The sequence below is a fragment of the Durio zibethinus genome, chromosome 27 (genome assembly GCF_047325235.1).
Source record: "Durio zibethinus cultivar Kanyao isolate XHJ-2024 chromosome 27, ASM4732523v1, whole genome shotgun sequence".
Classification (NCBI taxonomy): domain Eukaryota; kingdom Viridiplantae; phylum Streptophyta; class Magnoliopsida; order Malvales; family Malvaceae; genus Durio; species Durio zibethinus.
This window is the reverse complement of record NC_143188.1, coordinates 9,945,378-9,964,828: the sequence shown is the minus strand read 5'-3', so window position 1 is coordinate 9,964,828 and position 19,451 is coordinate 9,945,378. Positions and strand designations below refer to the sequence as shown.

Here is a 19,451-nt window from a genome sequence, read left to right as displayed (position 1 = left end):
AAGGTGGACTATAAGGCAAAAGGTCAACTTTAATGGCACCACTACTAAACTTTTTCAAAATGCCAAATCTATGAGTGATTCTACCTTCATTTTATTAGGATGATCTTTCACTTCTATCATATCTTCATCTACCACCCTAGCAAATGTTGGCATCTCAATAGGCACTTTATCATCTTACTCTTCTTTGATCATTTCTTCCTTTTGGGGGTTTAGATCTTCCTTAATTTCATACATTTCCTCACAATTGTCTTCCACCTTAGATTCTATACTTGTCAAGAATACTCTTACAACTAAGATGAATTTTTCATTTTCCCTTGTAGAATCCATATATTCATCCTCATCCTTTTGTGGATTTTTCTCTTGATCTTTTTCCTCATTAAGTACTTTCACCAAATTAGATAGGTTCACTACCATAAGCTCATGTATTAAATCTTTATCATCAGAAAAATAAGTCCCTTTTTCTCATAAAAGTACATATTGTTCAATGCTTCATTGTTTTTTTCCTTAAGGTTTGACTTGGTAGTAATAGGAAATGTTCTTAATGGGCAATTAGCTATGACTTGAGCTAGTTGACCTATTTGAGTTTGCAAGTTCTCAATGTGTGTAGCATGGCTTTGGATTGTTACATTGTTGGATTGAATCAATTGGGTCAATATCTCTAAGTTTGACTTCTTTTCTTAAAGTGAATTGTATGGTGGAGGAGAGTATTATTGAGATGGAGGCTTCATAAGGTAAATTAAGGTATATATGGATGATAAAGTAAAGGATTACCGCTGGCTATTTTCCCATTGGTAATTCAAATGATCCTCAAAGTCTTAAGTGTAGGTATTTGGGAAAAAGTAGGATTGATTATCTTAACACCTATTACTATAGTATTTCCACCTATAATCATGATAATTATAAAATTGGCTTTGGAGACTATTTTTTTTTAAAGATCATTTACCTTCTTAGCCAAAGAGGCTAATTGTAAGGATATGGTTCATTTTCATATCTTTGAATAGTGCACCATGATTGCTAGATTTGGGAATACTCAAAAGACGACTCTACATAGTCCTCAAAAGTTGTAGCCTCATTGTAATAGAAGTTTGACATTATAGAAAAAAAAAAAAAACTCATTAAAGCAAGTAAAAGGAAAAAAAAGTTTAGATTAGTAAAGTTTAGGAAATTCTTATTGATGTTGAAAATACCTCTATAATCTCTCACAACGACACCAAAAACATGATTGTTTCTTTTTTTATAGCCTACAAGTGCATAGATCAAATAATAAAATGAAAGTATTTTAATATCGTCTCCCAAGGGATTATAGATTGCAATGTTGGGTAGTTCAAGTACCAAAGGTGAAATCCTAAAATCCTATATCTAAACAATTGAAACTTTAGTGGTTGATTACAAATAAAGAAAAGAAAGATTGAAAGCAATATAGGCTTGAATCTTAACTTCACCAAATGTCACTTGGGAAGTAAAAAATTATAGCCACAAACTCAAGAAAACAACTTGAAAAATAAGAACACTTGATGAAGGCTTAACGGTATAAGATTGCATAAAAGAACAAGAAAACTAAATTGCGTGAAATCTTATAAAGAAAAGCAATGACTGAAACTTGATTGAACTAGAGTAGGAGTGCTTGAATCAAATTTGTAAAATAAAGAGAATGCTTGCCAAAATTAAGAGAGTAAAAACAAGATTGGAAATCTAAAAATAATACAAAAGAGATCTTACAAAAATACTTCTTTAATTGAAAGAAAATAATTTAAAAAATAAAACTTTTATAGTTATTAGCAAATCTGTCATCTAAGCCAATAACTAAATTAAACTAAAATGAAAATAACTAAGAAACTAAAAAGAGAGAAGAGAATAATGAGATGAGGGATGATGAAATTAGGTGAATGGCCTTCTTATTTATTGTGAAGGATTCAACCAATGGGGACAGAATTATAAGAATTATTTTTAAATACAAATACTACATGATAAGGCTTAATCTCGATCTCCAAAGCATTATGGTCGAATGGACTCTATATGGTGGAATGGTTTGGGTTGAATGGTCTCTTGAGATTTAATCTTGGCCATTTGATCTTTATAGCTTCCATCTTGATCCATTCTTGTAGGTCGGTTTAGCTAACTCTTGGATTACAAGGCAAAGGATTTGAATTTCATCCAAACTCTTTGAATTCAATTGGCAAGAGTCCTCCTCTTATCATGATTCTTAAAAGAGCAATCTAAAGAGTTCTTGTCCATCACAAACTTCTTTAGCCGAATGCACCTAGTCTCCTTGTTGGGTGAAAGTTGCATGAAGTCTTCTTAGATAGTGTCTTAGCCGAATGGGAGATCAGAGATATGAGTCTTTGTGCAATTAAATTCCTTCATAGAAAAGAAAAAGAGTCATGGTGGAGTTTAGTCTCTTTTCGCTGTAGAGGGTAGAGTCCTTGTGCATTTAGAATTGCATGGAGCCTTCTTGCAAAATGGATATGATCGATTGGTGTCGGAGTCCTCCATGGATGCAAACTCTTCTCTTGGCCACTTGAAAAAGTCTTAGTGTAATTGAACTTCTTTGAATCTTACTTTGGTCAAATACAAAGATGATTTGAGAGTGTCCTTGTGCAATTGAATTTTTTCAAATTCCTTTGTTTTGCCATATGGTTGCATGAATGGATGGAATTAGGCCAATAGGGTTTGGCTAGCTTTTGCTCTTGTATGGCCGAATGTGCCTTTGCATTCATGGATTGCATGTTTTCCTCATCCATAGGCTTTGAACCCTAAAAATCACAAAATTAACATTAAGGCACCAAAAATCAACCAAAATTTAAATTTTTGCACCCATTTTGATGTACAAAATCATTATATAATTAGGTGTTATTGGTTCCCGAGTCGCCTCTGCCACAGGTTTACATTCTACCCTGCTGCCATTAGCGAGCCATAACTTTTCTAAATAACCAAAAGTGAATTGCACCACCATTTCTGGTGTGAGGTGCTCATCTGACTTCACAACCCGGTTTCTACTATGCTACACCGCCCAACAAAATACTAATCCTCTCGTCAGTTCTTCATCGCTCGCCGCCTTGGGAAACCTCATCGAGCCAACCATTATCTGCCTCTAAATCAACCTCCCTCCATTTTGCTAATAAAGCATCCATACTCAAAACAACTTTGATCCTTACATAGTCCTTAATGGCATGGTTTATAGTTTCTTCCTGCTGGCCACATCTAGGACATATTTCCTGGGCACTAATCCCTCTCTTCCGCAGTGTGGTGTAGGTTGGAAGAAAACCCAACATCAACTTCCATCCAAATATTTTGATTTTATTTGGAATATTTGTATGCCAATGCTTTCTCCAAATCTGTCTCTTAATAGTAGTAGAAGTTTTTGCTCCATTCAACTGACCATTACCATCCATGCATTAAATTGTTAAAATCATGCGATATGCGCTCCGAACCGAGAAATGACCATTCTCTCCATGCACCACGAGCATATCAGGGTGACTGTTTGTACTAAGAGGAATGGATAAAATCTGATGCGCTACCTCTCCGAAAAATACGATCCACAAGATCCCTATTCCACCCTTTGGTTCGTGTATCGATAAAAGAAACCACCCCTGCATCTTCATCCAATGAACTTTGTGCTTGGCTACAAAGAGGTATAAGACCGTTCTTGGGGAGCCACTGATCCTTCCAAATTCTTATACGGTGCCCATCCCCCACCTTCCAACGTAGTCCACCCTACGGGCCTCTCCTAGCCAACCAAATGCTATGCCATGTAAAGGACTGTTCTCGGCCTAACCTAGCTTCCAAGAAGTCATCATTTGGAAAATATCTATCTTTCAGAACTTTGAACAACAAAAAGTCTTGGTTTCTAATCAGTCTCCATCCTTTGTTTGGCCAAAAGTGCCCAGTTGAAAAACTCAAAATGTCTAAAACCCATTCCTCCGTTGGCTTTATTCATGCACATTTTATCCCACTTCAACTAGTGGATACCCCTCACATTTTACTTTGCGCTCCATCCATAGTTACTAATTAAACTATTAATCTCTTAGCGCAAACTCTTAGGAAGTAGGAAGCAACTCATACAATAAGAGGGGATAGCTTAGAGAACTGACTTAATGAAAACTTCTTTGCCTCCCACAGGGAGAACTCGACTACTCCGTAGATCAATTCTCGACCATATTATGTCCTTCAAATCTCTGAATTCCCGTGTTTTATTCTCCCGCACCATAGTTGGCAATTCTAGATACTTTTCTTAATGAAGGTTCAAAATACAGTAGCGTTCTACGTTTAGAATATGAAAAAATTATTTATCATGTATCCTAAAAAAAATAAATTTAAAAATTTATTAAATAGTTTTATTAAATTAAATTACTTAAATGAAATGGTATATATTAATTCTTATTTGACTTCAATAATAATTTTTTATTAATCATTTTGATACATTGACCAAATAATTTATTGACTTGATTTTTTCTCAACTCTTTTTCACTTGTTTTATTTTTATATTTTGTAACAATATTCTTAAAAAAGTATAATAGTTTCACACATGGACTCAATGACTAAAACCAAATATATATATATATATATATATCTAATGGCTATGAAAAATCAATTAATTAAAATAATTCATACAAAAGTACTCATACTTCACATATGTAAGATAATATAATAGGTGCTAGGTAAAGACCTTTTTGAACCTCACCATAATACTTGTATGACAATATAATCTCAATCCATCCTTTCTCGAACTCTATCAAATAGTTCAATAAATATATTATTGCGTGCTTTTTCACAAAATAATAAATTTACTTTGCCTCTTTAAGTACTACTTTAAACAAAAAGCTATCCTTAAAATCCTTGATAGCTATCCTATTTTCATGTAAGAATACAAAATACATTTATGTTTCTATAATATAATAAACATATATAACTTAAAACATATACAACAATGTAAAAAAAAAATTAATCAAGACCAAAAATGGACTCAAGAATAAAAAATGTACAAAAATCAAATGAAAGTGATCAAATCGTTAATCCTTATAAATTATTAAATAGACAAAAGGGTGAAAGAAATCAACTTTACATTTTTCGAAAAAAAAAACAATATGCAATAAATATTTAAATTTTAAGATAATTATTAAAAAGTTTATGAGAAATCAAGGGAAAGCTTGCAACTTTTGTTAGCAAAGCCAACTACAAAGGTATCAAAAGATTAAAAAATTACATATTTATGAAATTATAGACATTTTATTTTGTTCAAAATCATTTGAAATGATTTTGAGTCTCGAGATTTAATTTCGGGATTTCGACTCAGTAATAATGACATAGGCTTTGTTAAGTGTTAATTAGGCTTTAGATAGCCCACTCAAAATTGAAGTTGATATTTTAAGCTTAATGGCTTCAGAGCAAGCTTGAGGCTCAACATCGACGTCCATTCTTTTTATCTTTTTTAATATATATTTTATCTTTTTTTATCCATTTTTGTATATATATTATCTGAAAATAATAAATAAAAAAACAAAAAAAAAAAGAAATTATCTATTACGTCTATTACATAATATAAATGTAGTTCTCTGATTATTTTAGCTTTTTTGTTCTTTCAATTTGATGTACACAACTTTGATAATAAAAAAATTTGAAGGACAAATTTGGAAAGAAATGTTAATCGAGAAAGGGTAAGAAGCTTTTGGAGAGTGTGAGAAGCTTTCAAAACATATAAATTTACATCCTTTCATAACCTTTTGAGGGGTTTCCTGTCAGGTTCTCTCTATTTGTGATTCTCTCCTTTTGACAACCAAGATGGTAGGAAGATTCTAGTGAATGGAAGAAGCATTCCTAAGAAAACAAATTTACAACTTTTTTTCCATCCCTTTGAAGGCAATTTCTGTCAGGTTTCTGTCTTTTTGTAATTCTTTTACTTATTATTGATCGTATTTTAACAAATTAAAAACTTGTATTTTTTTAAACTTTTCTATTTGATCTTCATCTAACTCTTTTAACATTTTTGTTCTTTTGATTTCAATCTTTGGGTCGAGAAGTTTTTGGCTAAAAAAGAGGGAAAGGAGAAATTAAAGTTTTGGTCTAGGAGCTTTATAACGTGAAAAGATGAAAACATAGAAAGGGGAAGGAAAAGGAAAAGGAGAAAAGAAGTAGCGATAGCATAGGTTGGATCGATCCTTCGCATGCTGCCTGTGGCAATTCAATTTTCAATCTCTCCAGCTCTTTTTTCTGTCCTTTTTAACCCCTATTTGGTTGGTTTTATGAAGAAGAAAGATAAATGTCCTCCAAAAAGCTGCTTACCTGGTATTTTTTAATTAAGCTTTGGTTTCTAACTCAGTTATTTCTTTTTTGGATCTTTAACAACTTGACCATGAAGTAAGTTTTGATGGGTTTTTGTTTTTGTTTTTGTTTTTTTTCTTTTTTGGCCTTGGTTTTGATCTGGGTTCTTTTTATTGATTTATTTAGATAGATGGTTTTGTGATTTATTGCCCTTTTTATTGATTAGAAAATTGCAGACTTTCTTTGAAACTTATCTGTTTGCTTGACCAAACTTTTTCTGGAAATTAGGTGAAGTCTGAGGTTTGTATTAACCCCTATTTGGTAAATTTTTTGAAGAAGAAAGATAAATGTCTTCCAAAAAGCTGCTTCCCTAGTATTTTTTTAATTAACCTTTGGCTTCTAACTCAGTTATGTCTTTTTTGGATCTCTAACAACCTGATCTTGAAGTGAGTTTTGATTGGTTTTTCCTTTCCTTTTTTTCTTTTTTTTCTTTGTTGGCCTTGGTTTTGATCTGGATCATTTTTATTGATTTATTTAGATAGATGATTCTGTGATTTCAAAGTTGCCCTTTTATTGATTAGAAAATTGCATACCTTGTTTGAAGCTTATCTGTTTGCTTGATTAAATTTTTTCAGGAAATTAGGTGAAATTTGAAGTTTATATATATATTTTTTAGGGTTAAAACTTGCACCCTTTTTAGGTTATGGATTGAATACATAAAAATACAGTGCAGAATGAAAATGATTAACGTGGTATAATGTTTAATCATCACCAGTTTTAAGTGGTTTCAAGTATGGTTAATCAATCTTATCTGTGTTACACAAGATATTTCAACAAATCTAAATTTGCTTTCAACAAGAACTATTTTCCTATGAATGTGTAGGGCATTCAACGGGTTAGCATAATGAAGGCACTAAGTTGTACAGATTTTAACGTAACAACAGTACCTAAATCAGTTTTCGACCAAGAGTAGAAGCAGGTAGGAACGAAGAGATAAAGTGAGGGAGAACAGAGAAACAAAATCACCGATGGACAGCAAAAACGATAGCAGTTCTGTTTTTATGTTTTTAATATATTGTATAATAAGATCTAGAATCTATTTTATACAATTTTGATCTTATGTATTTTTCTTGATAAAAATTTAGCTAGATTCTTAAAATTTTTGAAGGTGATTCTAATTGATCTTGAAACAAGAAATTTGATAGTCGGTTAGTTAAGAAGATGGTGGGAAAGCAGCCATGCCTTTGTGTAAAATACAAAAGACTCTAACACTAATCCGTCAGAGGACACAAGGCTCAAGAGGATAGAGTTTTGATCCATCATGCGCTACTCAAAATGTTTATGGAATAAGGGCTAAGAATGTTGCCTTATCTGCTCTCACAGGAATTAATAGTTAGATTTTATTTTGTATTCCCTTTTCATTTTCTTTTCTCGATAGAGGAAAGTGTGAAAATGGTGTTAACAATTTCTTCATTGTATAGCAACAATTTGGTCCAGCTAAGGATAGTTATGCTGAATTATGTGTAGAGAAACATACTATCACAAGTGAGGACCTAGTACTGTGTCCTTAACAAGGAGTACTTGATGAAATGGATTTTCTTGCTTATCTCGGAATTTGAAATTACATCTTGATTTATGCAGGATAGAGCTTTGAGCGAGGTATTGCTGCCTAACAAGGTGGAGCTTTTGCATGGGAAATGGTTCCAATTAGACATACTCTTAATATTAAGTTCCTGAATTGTTAATTATATACTTATATATATATATATATATATATAGACACACACACAAACACACATATATATATAACTAAATTTGGTACCATATAGGGTTTCAAGGGGAAAGGGAAAGTCATCCACCATAGTTGACAATGATGAAGGTTTAGGAAAGGTAAACATAATTTAGAGCTGTTTGTCACTTTTCGCACTTTGCTGCTTCCTGTTCTTTTCTTCTATCTTTTTATCTCTTAAATTGCCTAAATTAATCACATGGAATCATTGATATTAGATCACGCAAGTAATGGATATTTTCCAAATATTGTTTTCATTTCAGTTTGATGCTGCAAAATTAAAGAAGATGCGACCAAGTTTCAAGGAGAGTGGCACCCTTACTGCTGGCAATGCTTCTAGCATAAGGTCAATTACTTAACATCTTTATTCACTTACATACATAGGCCAGACTTTTGATTATGTCAACCCATCGTCAGAATGGGAATGCTTAAAAGTAAAAGGCTCACCTGTTGACTGAATTCTTCAATAAATCAATTTGGTTGTCCTATATTGGTAGCTTATATTTCACTTTGATGAATTTCTATAAGCCTCTTATTGAGGGTTGTGCAATCATGCAATTGCCTATTTGGTCAAATACTACTTTTCATGGGTTCAAAGTTAAGGCATGATTTCCAATTTAACCTAATAATTCTTTTAAGGACATGATCTGGAGTTTGTCATTGAAGTTAAGTTGATCTTATTCGCAGTGATGGTTTTTTTATTTTTTAGCATGCACCTTGGATCTTGAAATAATGTAACATTTGATCATATTAAAAGCTTATGTTGTTACAAAAAGCCAAATTTGTTGCATCTATTCTCCATATTTTGTCGCCGTAGGATTGTTTTAAGAATTAGATACGATTGTGACTTTAGTGCATTGCTTTGTTGCGCTAAGCCCTACCAAATTAGGACATCGTGAAGATGGGGAATGCAAAAAGGACAACTGACTGTGGTTAGCTGTTAGCTCAACTTGAGGATTGAACTTAAGACGTAACTATTTTGTTGAACCTTTTGTTTATTATCAACGGGAACATCTAATTGGAAATGGTGAAATAAATTCCCACTTCATTCATTTGTTAGGCCAAGTCTTTGGCAAAGTTGTTATAAGAGTTGAGATTTGTAACAGTTGGCATTAGTTTTGTTACTTGGTGTGATTGAAGAGATTTCGCATTTGGGTCTAGGAGGAAGCATTTTGTTTTGTTCATATTTTATTTTATAATCTTTCTCTTAGATATTTATTAGACAAAAAATATATTCAAAGCATTTTTTGTCATCCTTAAAAATATGTTCTGTTGTAAACTTGCCTTACTGTCTCCCCATTTATTCCATTTTCTTTTTATTTTAATATGGTTGAATCTATGTCTTGGAAAAGAAAATTCAAGTTGGTGGAAGTAATTTAGATTCTGCAGACATGATGACGAGTAACATTCCACTTTAATTTCACATTTCTTCTTTTGGAATATAGTTGAAACTATATTTTGAAAAGTTAATGGCAACTACTTACAAATGAAGATAATTTTTTCACTGGATGACAACTTAATGATAACTGCTGATGGTCTATTAGAGCAAATAAATGTCATAAGAGATGCAAGTGATTACCTATGGTACATTACTAGGTAAAATTAATGCCAATTTGAATAAAAATTTTTTTTCATTGTCAATTAACATTTGGTTCCTTCCTCTCCTGTTATTATCATTTTACGGAGGGGTGGAACCAAATCTACCGTAAATAATTTGTTCATAAAGATCCTTTCTATGACTATTAATGCTATTAGTGATCAAATAATGTAAATATTCAAAGTACTAATAATTACCAAACTCTCTTTCTAATATACATAATTCTGTATTTAAAGTGATACACAATTTTATTTTATCTAGCAGCAAAGTGTGAACTTAAAAATCTAATGAAGATAAAAAGAAAACAAAATTTAAGGAAATTTGAATCCCTTGGTTTGAATTGATTTCATTTCGGATGAAGGATGATCCCCTGAATCGGATTGAATCACTTTGTAGATGAGTTGCTTTGGTTAAATTTCTGATCAAAATTTCAAGATAATCCCTTGAAATTAGCATTTCGGTTGATCTAGGACGATGTTTTCGATTGGGACTACCTCCCTATTTAAACACCAGTACTTAATCAGGGGGAAACCGACAACAAAGAAAACATCCATCACCAATTAGTGGCCGCCTTCGCCTCTTACATCAACAACAGTCCACCTTTGCCAACATTGCTCTCCACCACTGTAGCCACTACCTCCACCGTCACTGCCAGAGCTACCGTCACAGCCAATCCTACTACTGAGACTTCTTACATTGCCTGATCACCCTAGACTAAACCATCGCACAGCTCCACAACAGTATACATCACTACACTGCCATCTTCGAGCTTCTGCAAGCCCGCCCGAGATAGACTGTGCTTCATTCTCTCTACTAGTCGCCTTAATACCACTACCAAGAATACAACCACTAGCCCAAGGCTTTCACCGCAATCACTTTCAACAAAAAACTTAAATTACCCAACGTCCGGACCCTTGGAACCAATCACATAATAAACTCAAAACAAACAATCGATCCAGCCTCAACAATTCCACGAAACAATCACACAAGGCAACAAAGCTAACAGTAACCAATCAAACCCAAACCCAAGTCGACAACAGACAGAAAGCAAACAGCAATTAATAAATACAAATTATCAAAAGCACAGAGATAAAAAAAAAAAAAAGAAAAACTAATTTACGGAGAGGTGTTTCTTCTATTGAAGCGTCGATTTGATGGCTTTTTGGTAGGATTAGGAGTGTGAATCGGTGAAGGAAATGAGGCAGTGTAGACAGGAATTACCGTCAGCAGCGATGGTAGAACGACGGTGGCAGTGACGACGACGACGACTTGAATTTCGAGAGATCTAGAATTGTGGAGAGGAAGACAAATGGAAGAGGAGAAACATACTCAATTTTCAGCCAGATCGGATGGTGCAAAGGTGTTAAAAGGAAGTCGAAAATTTTCAGCATTGAAGCTAGATATACAAATCTCTACACACTGTTTTGAAAATCCATTTGGAGAAACTGAAAGAGGAGGTTACGAGGATGTTTTGGATGAATTTTGGGCCCCAACAAAGGTCAGATAGCGACAGAGCGAGCCGGTTGCGACGGCAGCACAAAGAATGACCTGAAATCTCCTTAGAGAGAAGCTCCGGAGGCGAGAGAGAGGAGAGACAAAAGAGCCAAAAAAATATTAGAAAATGTGATTTTAACCGTATATGGTCTTATAAAACAACATAGTTTTCGTAAGAGGCTAGCCAAGCCACTAAGCCCAGCTACTCAGTAGCCAGAGTTGAACCGAGCCGTTTAAGTTGCCTTCCAAGCCATTAATCAAGCCAAGAAACATTGGTCGAGCCTTTTAAATGTTCACCGAGCCGTTGACCCTGTTGATCAAATCACTAAACTGGGATAATTTTAGTAATTTTTTATTTTTAATTTTAATTTCTTTTAAAGTTTTTATATTTTATTATATTTATTATTTATTTGAAATTTAATTCTTGAACTAAAAATAAAAAAAAGTTTGAATTAAAAAATAATAATAATTTTGAAATTATTTTAAAAAGAGTTGAAATATCAATTTTTTTAAATTATTAAAAATAAAATTTTCGAGGAAGAAATTGAAATATTATTTTTTTTTCAAATGAATTTGAAAATATTTAATAAAAAGTTAGAATATTAATTTTTTTTAAATTGTTAGAAATAAAAATTTTGAAGAAAGAGTTGGAATATCAAATTTTTTCTCAAAAGAATTTGAAAATGTTTAAAAGTTAAAATAAAACTTTTTCTTAAATTTTTTAAAATTAAAATAAAATTAAGAAAAAAAATAAAAATAAAAATTTTTAAAAAATATTAAAGAAAAAGTTGACATATCAATTTTTCTAAAATTTTGAAAAAATAAAATTTAATTTTGAATCTTTCAATTACTTACTAAAAAGTTGTAATTACAATTTTTAGATGAGAAAATATTTTTAAATTTCTGTCAAAATATTAGAGTAATTTATAACACTTTCTAATATCAAATGTTTCAATAAAAATTAAAATTTTGAAAAAGCCCTTAAGTTAATGATAGAGTCGCTTTAAAGAAATAATAGTTTTTTTAAATATTTTTTAGGTAAAAAAATATTTCAAAAATTTTATCTAAATATTGGAGTGATTTAAGAATACTTTTCAATACATAAATTATTTTAAGATTTCGATAAAGTGTTTTAAAGTTTAATGGATAATACAAAAACTAATTGGTACTATTTTTTAGATGAGCATTATAATATTTACTATATGTAATTTTACTTCAAGATCTAGTCTATTTCATAAATTAAAATCTATTCTTTTAAGAGGCTTGAATTAAGATCAAGATTTTTTCAAAAAAGGACTAATTTGGTTAAGTGCCAATTGCACTTATATAGAAAAGATTGCTAGTGACTCTATATGTTTTGTGTTTATTAGTCAAGTTTTTGGGCTTGTACATTATGATAGAAATGATAAGATCACGACAGTTTTTATTCCAGTTGTTAGACAATAGCTACCCAATCAATTAGCACATTCAAGTTAAAGAAAGTAAAATCAAATAATCAATCAATTAGATATGAAATAACAATTTAACGTGGTTCAACTCAATCAGCTTACATTTATCAATGAGAGCAAAGATTCAATAGTTATTGAGAATAAAAAACAAATCAAATAATCAATAATCAATATCAAATAAATCAATACCTATGAAGCCTCTCATTATTTTTTAATCTTATAGAGTATTTTCAACCTAAACAAGCATATATCCATATGGCTCACCATAAATATGAACTCTCTTGTTCTCTTATAATCCATTTAAACGCACACATCTATAAGGACCATTTCATTCTCATCTAATCTTGTGGAGTGTTTACCTAATAAAATCTTTCAACTTTCTTATATTTTTCTTTCATATTTAACCTTGTAGAGACTTTCATTATTTATAAACCTACTAACTTGCCTATCAAGAATTTTTTTTCTCTTAAAATTCTTCTTTTGTAAGTTTTTTTGTTCATCAAGTAATATTTAACCAATCTCAAAAAATTCACAAACAAATCTTTTATGAGATTTGAGTCAAATCTTAACAATCTCTACCATGGCTCAAATTATATCAAATCCTGTTGTTACTAGACATACTTGGCTCAACATGTAATGAAAGTCTAGCAATTATCTTTTCTTTTATGTCTTAATTGCTTTATGCAAATTGATCTCTCAACACATGAACTCAAACTCTTTCTTAAATCGAGTTCCTCTAGACTTGCCTCCTCTCACATCTTGAATCTTTACTCTAATACTAATTATTAGAAATCTCATCCACAAGCTTTGAACATAGCTTCGATAATAGTTGCAAGGAAGATCATAATAGCTATGATTCAAGTTGTTAGGTAAAAGCCCTCTACTAATTAAATAATTAAACCAGCAAAAGTACGATCAAACAATCAATCAACCATACAAAAAATAACAATTTAACGTGATTCAGCCTAATCGATCTACATGCATGGATGAAAAAAAATCTATTAGTTATACATATTACAAACACATCATCAACAATCAACCAATAGCTCACAAACCAATCCCAAACAAATCAACCAATAAGCCCAAAGAGATTCAATCTCAATACCAAATGTACACCCATGGACCCTCTCATTCTCCTCTAATCCAATGAAGTGTAATCAATCCAAACAAACATTTATATATGGGGCTCACCATACACATGTGAACCATTTTATTATCCTCTAGTCTATTCAAATATCTACACCCATAAAGATCCCCTCGATCTCTTCTAGTCCTATGGGTGCTTACTTATTAAAACCTTACAATTTTTTTACATTTTCTCTTATGTCTAATCTTGTAAAGACTTTCACTATTTATAAGTTTATTAACTTACCTATCAAGAATCCATTTTCACTTAAAATTATTTTCTTACAAGTTTTCATATCCATCAAGTAATATTTAACTAATCTTGAAAAAATTCTAAACAAATATCTTATGAAAATTGAGTCAATCCCAACAAAAAAACACAATATGAAAAATATTAAAAAAACATAGTATGAAAAACAAATTACTTATAATATCATCAAAACTTATTGAGATAATTTTCAATTTATATAATAACATTACCATTTCATTTAAACTTAGAATATATTTACTAAATTGTATTAGAGAATAGGCTCATAGTATGTTTATCCCTTACAACTTCAAGTATAAAAAATTATTAATGATTGTCAATTAAGTTTTTATTAATTTACTATTATATTATCAATGATTTACTACTATGCTATCAATGATTTACTCTTAAATTATCATTGATTTATTACTAATTTATAAATGATTTACTACTAAATTATTGATAATTTACTATCAATTTATTGGTAATTTATTATAAATTATAATTGATTTATTATTAATTTATCAATAATTTACTATAAAGTTATTAATAGTTAACTAATTTACTATTAAATTATCATTGATTTACAATCAAATCATCACCTATTTACAACCACATTATTAGTTATTTACTACTATATTTTTAGTTATTTACTATTAAGTTATTAATAAATTATCAATGATTTACTATTATATTGTTATATATTTACTACTATGTTATCATTAATTTACTACTTAATTTTTCAATTATTTACTATGGAATTATAAAAGATGTATTACTATATTATCCATGATTCACTACAAAATTATCACTAAATTATATTAAATTATCTATGATTTACTATTAAGTTATCATTGATTAATTATTAGATATCAATGATTTACTATTAACTTATATTAATTTACTTTTAAGTTTTAATGATTAATTAACTACTAAATTGCCATTGATTTATTATTAAGTTATTTATGATTTACTTCTAAGTTTATCAATTAATTACTATTAAACTAATATTGATTTATTGTTAAGTTATTACTAATTTACTACTAGGTTATCATTGATTTATTATTATGTTATTAATGATTAACTATTAAGTTATCACTTATTTTTTATTAAACTATGTTTGATGCAATAATATGTTGTACATTTACAACTATCAAATGTGGAGTTTAAAAATTCAAATAACAATATTTGAGATTTTTTTTTTATATAATAACATTGTTACTTCATTTAAATTTAGAATTTTTTTACTAAAATTTTTTAATAGCTTCATGGTAAATTGATCCTAACCCTCAAAATGAAAATTCTAACTTCATTTCTATTAGTAATCAGGGTACATCCATAGTAACATCAAGAACAAAAAAAAAATGATAGACAATTAAATTATCATTGATTTATTACTATATTATCACTGATTAACCATTAAAATGAGTTATCATTATGTTATGAATGATTTACGATTAAATTATTAATGATTTACTATTAAGTTATTATTGATTTATTATAAAGTTATAACTAATTTATTAGTAATTTATTGAAAATTTACTACAAAGTTATTAATGATTAATTAATTTACTACTAAATTATCATCAATTTATAACTAATTTATTAGTAACTTATTACTACTTTAGTTGTGATTTACTACTAAGTTATCAATTTACTTTTATGTTATCAATAATTTACTACTGAATTATCAATGATTTACCATTTATTATTATGTTTTTACTACTATATTATTATTGATCTACTACTTAATTTTTTATTATTTACTATAAAATTATTAATGATTTACTACTAAATCATCCATAATTCGCTATCAAGTTATCACTGATTTATATTAAATTATGCATAATTTACTATTAAGTTATTGTTGATTAACTATTAAGTTATTGATGATTTACTACTAAGTTATTTTGATTTATTTTTAAGTTTCTAATGATTAACTACTAAATTATCAATTATTTAGTAATAAGTTATCATTGATTTACAATTAAATTATTTATGATTTACTCTTAACAATTAATTATTATTTAACTAAAATTGATTTATTATTAAATTATTACTAATTTATTACTAAGTTATTATTAATTTATCAATGATTAAATACTAAGTTATCACTTATTTTTTATTAAGATATCTTTGATTTATGACTATATTATTATGTATTTACAGATATATTATAATTGATTTACCACTAAGTTATTATATATTTATTATTATGCTATTATTAATTTGCTATTAAGTTATCAATTATCAATTATTAGATTATCATTCATTTACTAATTAAGCTATCGCTAATTTACTAGTAAGCTATTCATGATTTACTATTAAGTTATCAATAATTATTACTATGTTATACTGATTACTTTTAAGTTTTTAATGATTAATTACTAAGTTATCAATTATATATTATTATTTTATTATTGGTTTGTTTGTATTTAGAAAGAAGCTATCAAAATGTATGTTAGATGATAGAATTTATAAGATAGAGAAAGTAAGAAAAAAATTAAGTGTAGATAACTTGAAAGGCAATGGAAAAATGCTCTTAATTCGCTATCATAGTTTACCATGTAATAATAAGTTAAAATCATAACTTTTTATACTAATACAAGTATCAAGACTAAATTAATAAATATATACAATATATTTTAAGTTAATAATTTTAAGATGATTTTCATATTTTTTAATTCATGGTAAAATAGTACATATTAACATAGTGTGTTTACATATTTGTATTCTTATTACTGAAATACAATTGCCTATAAAATATTGAATTTGAAGTATTCTACCAACAATGAAAGTAATAAACTTTGTTTTATGTTTCTATCTTTAAGTATATAATTTTTGAGAAAATTTTTGTTATATTTATATATGATAAAAGTAATAAGAAAAATTTTATTAAGTAGAATTTATAAAAAATAAATAGATAAGAATTTTAAAAAATTTTAGGTTTATAATAATTACTTTTGCACTCTCCTTCAAAAACTTTTTCAATTAAATGAAAATATAGTATATTTCTAATTTTTTTTTCTTTGTTTTTATCACCATATTCAAAATTACTCAATATTTTGATGCCTACCCACTTCTTCATTTGGAAAGAGTAAAAAATATTTCAAGGGTCATAACAACTCAAATAATATTTAACTTTATATTATCTTCTTAAATAATTATGAATTATAATATCTCTTTCAAATAAAAAGTTCAAGTTGTTTCTCTTAACCCATATAATAGCAATTTGATAAGTAAATAAATGATTATAAACTCGTTAATAAGACTTTGGTATAAGCATTTTTCTTCTAAAATTATCATTAGTATCCTTATAACTTTTGCACTTAAATTTTCATTGTATTGCGTTCTCATTTTATTTTAAAATTTATTAATGTCTCATTGAAGTATAATTAAAAATGGTATGGATTAATTAACTTAAATTTGAAACAATTCAAAACTCAAATTTAATATACATAATATTTTTACTCATTTTAAATTTTAGTACTCTTAATTATAAAAATAAACTAACTTGACTCAATTTCAATTACTTTTAAAAAGTCAACAATTTAATAGTTATTTAAAACCTAAAATGATTGTATATAAACAAAATTCAAATTGAAATAGCAACCGAATTAGAATCCAAAATTTCTTGATCATCTTTCGTTACAATTTAAAATTCACCACAATAAATTTGGCCATTAGTGGCACATAAAATAATGTCACTAAATATTTGTTTTTCATCACTATATATATATTCTATGATAAAACAATTAAAACATCATAGCATTCATCACATTTATACTGTTGCTAAAGGTTTAATTTGACGATAACAAAATATTGTTACGTATTGTGAATCTACAGTGATAATAAAATCAAACATCACCTTTTTTTTTGTGATATTAATTTTTGTCAGCTATATATGAAAACAAATCATTAAATGCTATATTCGTCACAAAATAAATGATAAAATCTTATATATTAGTAACGAAAGTTAAATCATCATAGTATTGGTAACATAATTATTATTACCAATAATTGTAAGATAATGTCTATTGTGACAATAAAATCAAATGTTACCTTATGCTTTGTGACGTTAGTTTTTGTCAGTTATTTATGAAAAACACATCATTAAAGGTTATAATCATCACAAAATAAATGATAAAATTTAATATATTAGTGACCAAAGATAAATTGTCATAGTATTGATGACATAATTATTATCATGAATGATTATAAGATAATGTCAAATGTCATAATAAAATCAAATATCATTATACTTTTTTTTGTGACTTTAGTTTTTATTAGCTATTTATGAAGAAAAATGTCATTGAAGGCTATAATCATTCCAAAACGAATGATAAAATCTGATATATTAGTGATGAAAGTAAATCGTCACAATATTGGTAACATAATTAACATCATTAAATCCTATATATAAAATAAAATCGTTATAGTCATTTTTGTAGAATAATCCAATGTAGTGTTCTTGCAAATCCACCAAATATTTGAATTGGTTTTTAAATGTAGTACATTCTCTAAAGTTGACCCTAAAATCATATAAAAATAATATTATTTAAAAAGCAAAGAGTATCAAGAGTATGAAATAGGTAGTAATCAAAATCTTGTCTTTAAGCTCTCAATCGAAATCTTATGTCGAAGGTGATTGTATTGATGTTGAGTTTATGTCACTTGAAGCTGTAATAAATAATTAATAATAAATATCAAAACAAACCACAATACACACAATAAGATAAAAACAAATATAAAAAACAAACTAATCCATTTTATGTATATCAAATTTTTAAATGAGGACCCTATATTAAAGAATACGCCTTGTTAAGAAATTGACAAGTAAACTTCACAAAGACTTAGTAAATAAATAAAAATAAATAAATTTTTAAAAATCAAGTGACAAAAAAAGTACAAATTTTCACTTTTGAATTCGGTGTCAAATAAAACTTAGATATATAATACTCGTAAAATCATAGCCATAATATATAAAAAAAGAAAGGTAATAGTTGATAGTGAAATGTGCACATAGTTACTTGATAACATCATTACACCAATGCAGGATAAGGATTTATGTAAGTTAAATCAAACATTAAAAAAAATGAGGCAAGAGAGATGATTTTAACTAAAGGCTTCCTAAGACACAGAATAAGGCATATTATTGTATGCATTGCCCAATAAAAGTTGCTATTCAAGTAGAAATTCTCTTAAGAGTGTATATATGCATATCCATGTTTGATGGGGATATCCATGAATACAAGTACATAATTAATGTGTTACGGTAAGACTCACACGAGACAATGACATAGTTTAAGTTGTCTAAGATATTACTTGAACCAATTGGGAGTTTTATTGCTTCATGGAAACTGAAGCCATATTCAACAAAATAGGAATATTTCAAATGAATTGATCAATTTAGTAATTTGGCTTAGCTTTTTCTTAAAACTCCATGCTAGATTGTACACAATGTAGACACCTAATTTGGTCCAGGCCCGGATC

The 19,451-nt window shown here is 28.5% G+C and overlaps 1 protein-coding gene and 1 pseudogene across 20 annotated transcripts; one reads left to right on the top strand and one right to left on the bottom strand.

Moving 5' to 3' along the window:
* The window catches only part of LOC149510895 (shikimate O-hydroxycinnamoyltransferase-like), a 117,195-nt pseudogene that overhangs the window by 47,064 nt on the left and 50,680 nt on the right, over positions 1–19,451 (bottom strand).
* LOC111279258 (acetyl-CoA acetyltransferase 2-like) lies at positions 5,533–11,506 on the top strand. Of its 20 annotated transcripts, none has more exons than XM_022866233.2 (6): positions 5,533–5,654; positions 5,740–5,865; positions 7,900–7,958; positions 8,088–8,148; positions 8,311–8,393; positions 8,923–10,755. In XM_022866233.2, exons 2-6 carry the CDS (start codon positions 5,800–5,802, stop codon positions 8,972–8,974), a joined length of 321 nt encoding a protein of 106 aa, XP_022721968.1. In that variant the 5' UTR covers positions 5,533–5,654; positions 5,740–5,799; the 3' UTR covers positions 8,975–10,755. The 20 variants fall into 20 exon arrangements, 11 of the variants coding, with proteins under 11 accessions (XP_022721968.1, XP_089612261.1, XP_089612263.1 ...); XM_089756137.1 differs by lacking the exon at positions 5,533–5,654 and adding an exon at positions 6,018–6,282 and having other exon boundaries at positions 5,664–5,865; positions 7,142–7,958; XM_089756136.1 differs by lacking the exon at positions 5,533–5,654 and adding an exon at positions 6,018–6,282 and having other exon boundaries at positions 5,664–5,870; positions 7,142–7,958.